At 46.9% G+C, this 4,111-nt stretch overlaps 1 protein-coding gene across 1 annotated transcript; it reads left to right on the top strand.

The window, feature by feature from the left end:
• On the top strand, positions 1–3,787 carry LOC138911523 (uncharacterized). Its single transcript, XM_070210846.1, has 2 exons — positions 1–119; positions 173–3,787. The coding sequence occupies exon 2, from the start codon at positions 497–499 to the stop codon at positions 1,949–1,951; it is 1,455 nt and encodes a 484-aa protein (XP_070066947.1). The 5' UTR covers positions 1–119; positions 173–496; the 3' UTR covers positions 1,952–3,787.
• The last annotated feature ends 324 nt before the right edge of the window (positions 3,788–4,111 follow it).

The following is a 4,111-nucleotide window of genomic DNA, read 5'->3' as shown; positions in this document are numbered from 1 at the left end:
AGTATGTATATTTGCCCTCCGAATGTACGGGCACACTGTATTTGGCTTGTTGCCGCCATTACTTAAATGTTAAGCTCATTATTGTCGTGAGTTCGAAGGCCGTAGGAGGAAAGACTGCGGTAAGATTCCGAGGGAATATATATCTAAGTTCTAACCTATGTAATCCGTTTAGAATAAAACACTTGCACTAGCACGTTTTGCATTACGCTGTCTCTAGTAACATCGGAGTAACATGGCCGGGGGCCAGGCGTAAACTTGCAGTGTTCAAATTGCAACTCCACCTTCATTTGGCACGCGACATGATCTTTTATTCGCAGTTCTTATTGTAAGAAACTGCAAGGGCGACTTGCGCTGAAGACAAGACGTGGTGTAACATTGGTGTTACAGTGTGTGTAAATAGACACAGCACAGGCAGGGCCTCCACCCAGTTATAGAGTCACCATTAGTACGCAGCCAGCGTAAAATAAAACCGGAAACCATCTCCGAGCTGAGTAGGATGACACAACGGTCACCCAGGAAAAGCCCACGCTTAAACGATGGCCAGGAGATAGCTACCACGGCGAGTGGGACGCAGACAAAGCGGACAAGTAGAATGGTGAGCACTGTATCACAAATGCAAGTTCCCGCTGTTAGCGCACCACAAAGCCCCAGCACCGTGGATGTGGGCACAAGTGTACAACCTGCCGGTACTGTGGCCGCGGGAGTGAGTGCACGAGCCAGCACATTGACAGGAGCGCCAAGCCCAAGCACGCAACTCTCAAGTACGCAAGTCATAGATTTGATAAAGAGAGTTGCTGTGCTAGAGCACGAGTTGCAGAGGTCAAAAACTGGTCAAGCACATGTAAGTACAGTTACTGATCCCGTTAAGTTGAGTAGTGCTGGCATGAGTGGTACAGCTAACGTGCCGCCATCTTTGATCGGAGCGGAGAGCGGAGAGCCATCGTCGAGTGGAAGTTTGAGTGAAACTGCAACTATGAGTGTAGTCCCAAATTCAGAAGTAAGTTTGAGTGAAACTGCAATTTTGAGTGGAACTACCATTTTGAGCAGATCGCCATCTTTGAGTGAGGCACTGCCTACGTCATTGAGTGGAAATTTGGGAACACAGTTGCAAACGGTAGAACGGGCTACAGTTATGGATAACTGCTCTACAACGTCAACCCGCTCGACGCCATATTGCTTTGCAGGCATTGCACAGCCAACGCTCAGCTACACTCCGGCACAGGAGAACCAACAAACGATAATTTTGGAGCCAACGCAGGCAACTGGGAACTTCGCATGGACGACTCCCAGGAACGATGTATGCCTGCCACGCAAATTACCAGATCTACCCGAGTTTGGAGGTCAACCTGAGGATTGGCCTATATTCTTCTGCGCGTTTACGGAAACAACTTTGGCGTACAACTGTACAAATCTGGAGAATAACCAGCGATTGTTGAAGGCACTCAAAGGCGAAGCACGTGACACTGTGAAGTCGTTGCTCATACATCCCAGGAATGTGAACAACGTAATTGAACAATTACGTTTTAGATACGGCCGCCCAGAACAGCTAATACGCAGCCAGCTAATTAGTATTCGAGAGGTGCAGCCAATTCAGGAGCACAGCATAGCTAAAATCGTTACATATGCTACACGCGTAAGTAACCTTGCCGCCTTTCTACAATCGGCTAACGGGGAACAGCATTTAGCGAATCCTACACTGATGGAGGATTTGGTCGCTAAATTACCACCAAGCAAGATGGTGGAATGGGCCAGACATGCAGCTACGATTAGGCCTTTCCCGACGGTCGTACATTTTAGCGCGTGGTTAACGGACTACGCCAATGTGGTATGTACGATTGTGGACGTCGATAGTAAGGAGCAAAGACGTAGAGTGCTGCATGCCAGCATTGACCAGAATAATGAAGGGCGTCACCGAGGTCGCACCAAACAGTGTCCAATCTGTAATGGATAACACGCAGTCAGGGACTGCAACGAGTTTAACTTAGCCTCTCCGCTAAAGAGGTGGACAGTCGTAAAAAGGCACCGGCTTTGTTTTTCGTGTTTACGAGTTGGCCACATGGCAAGAGTCTGCAATAGGGCCAACGAATGCCAAGTTGATGGATGCCGGAAGAGACATCATCGACTCTTACATTATCATGATGCTATGAGTCACAATGCACCGCAGCCAGCAGGTGATAGAGTGATGAATACTGGACGGATGCCGCAGCCAGCGGATCCTCACACAAGGGCACCGCAGCCAGCGGATGCTCAATCGACGCAACAAAGGAACTTAAGTTGTGTCGATTCGGATGGAGAACGCCTACTATTCCGCATATTGCCAGTGACATTGCACGGGGCCAATAAGCGGATCGATACGTACGTGCTCCTCGAAGAGGGCTCGTCTGTAACGATGATCGACGACGAACTACTGCGCGATCTAGATATCAAAGGGGAACGCAGGCAACTAAATATACAGTGGTTTGGTGGAAGAGCAACCAGAGAGCCGACCACAGTGGTAAGCATGGAAGTTAGTGGAGCGGACAAGCGCAAACGGCATGTGTTGCGAAGACAAGGGCCATACATTTGGAGCTGGTACATGACCTGTCAACTGATTCCTGTATAATCGTAATCAGGAACTTTCTTTGCCGTCGCGGACCTGTACTGAGGTTGCGCAGTGACAACGGAAAGAACTTTGTTGGGGCCAACAGAGAAGCCAAAAGGCTTTTAGATGTATCCGAGCCGGAGATGATTCATGGTGAGTTATCTTCTAGAGGCATTGAATGGATCTTCAACTGCCCAGCGAACCCAGCTGAAGGGGGAGCCTGGGAAAGGATGGTGGACCAAGAAGCCCCCCTAACACCGAACGATCTACTCAAAGGAGTGGCCAATCTGCCTGACACGCCCGCTATCCACGAGCAGCCAAACGAGAGATGCGTCACGAGGAAGCAGTGGCGCATGGCGCGGCTGTTACGAGACCGTTTTTGGAAGCGGTGGGTCTTAGAGTACCTGCCTACACTTGTGCGACGCGTGAAATGGTGTGCGCGCATTGAGCCGACACGCCATGGTGATATGGTGTTTATATGCGACCCGGCCGTGCCACGCAGAGAGTGGCGAAGGGGCATAGTGGAGGAGCTCTACCAGCTCTACCTGGACCAGATGGAGTGCCTCGACGCGCCAGCATCCGCGTGGCGGACAACAACCGAGTGCGACTGATGACTCGTCCCGTGGCTAAACTAGCCATACTGGATGTGAGTGAAGCAGGGCCTTCACGGGGGCGGGGTGTTGCGGGACGAATTAATTTATCGATTGTTTAGTATTAAGTATATTCTGAAAGTATGTATATTTGCCCTCCGAATGTACGGGCACACTGTATTTGGCTTGTTGCCGCCATTACTTAAATGTTAAGCTCATTATTGTCGTGAGTTCGAAGGCCGTAGGAGGAAAGACTGCGGTAAGATTCCGAGGGAATATATATCTAAGTTCTAACCTATGTAATCCGTTTAGAATAAAACACTTGCACTAGCACGTTTTGCATTACGCTGTCTCTAGTAACATCGGAGTAACATGGCCGGGGGCCAGGCGTAAACTTGCAGTGTTCAAATTGCAACTCCACCTTCATTTGGCACGCGACATTTAGCTTTTTCGTTCTCTCGGTTGTGAGAGCGCTATGCTACAGCTTCCGTTTTCGTTCTCAATTTTTAAAAAATCAAGCATAGTAGCATTTTGTTGTATGGCGTTACTTATCTTAGTGTTTATAATGTCTTTGCTTATAATCATTTTTAATGGGTTCAGGGTATACAAATATACATACAAAAAATATAAAACCATATAAATATAACATTTTTATATAAAACGTTTATTCTTTACAAACATTTTCTTCGGTTCAAATATAAAAAAAATATTTGGATAAACCGTTTTAAATATAATTACATGCAAATATATATTCACAAAACGAAAAAAAAATTTTTAATTCGAAGTATACTATAATATAGTAAATAACTTCACAATATTGCGATATTTTTCAAAAGAAGGGAGATGTGGTATGCGCACATATCGAATGCTCACTGTACTCAAGTACAGTACAATATATTAGACATATATACAACTCATAACATACAAATACACTGTAGCA

The sequence above is a fragment of the Drosophila virilis genome, unplaced genomic scaffold (assembly GCF_030788295.1).
Source record: "Drosophila virilis strain 15010-1051.87 unplaced genomic scaffold, Dvir_AGI_RSII-ME tig00001170, whole genome shotgun sequence".
Taxonomy (NCBI): domain Eukaryota; kingdom Metazoa; phylum Arthropoda; class Insecta; order Diptera; family Drosophilidae; genus Drosophila; species Drosophila virilis.
The sequence above is the reverse complement of the archived record's forward strand: the minus strand, read 5'-3'. Positions and strand labels throughout refer to the sequence as shown.

Coding starts and splice junctions, on each gene's coding strand:
- LOC138911523 (XM_070210846.1), top strand. CDS start 497: ATGACACAACGGTCACCCAGGAAAAGCCCACGCTTAAACGATGGCCAG.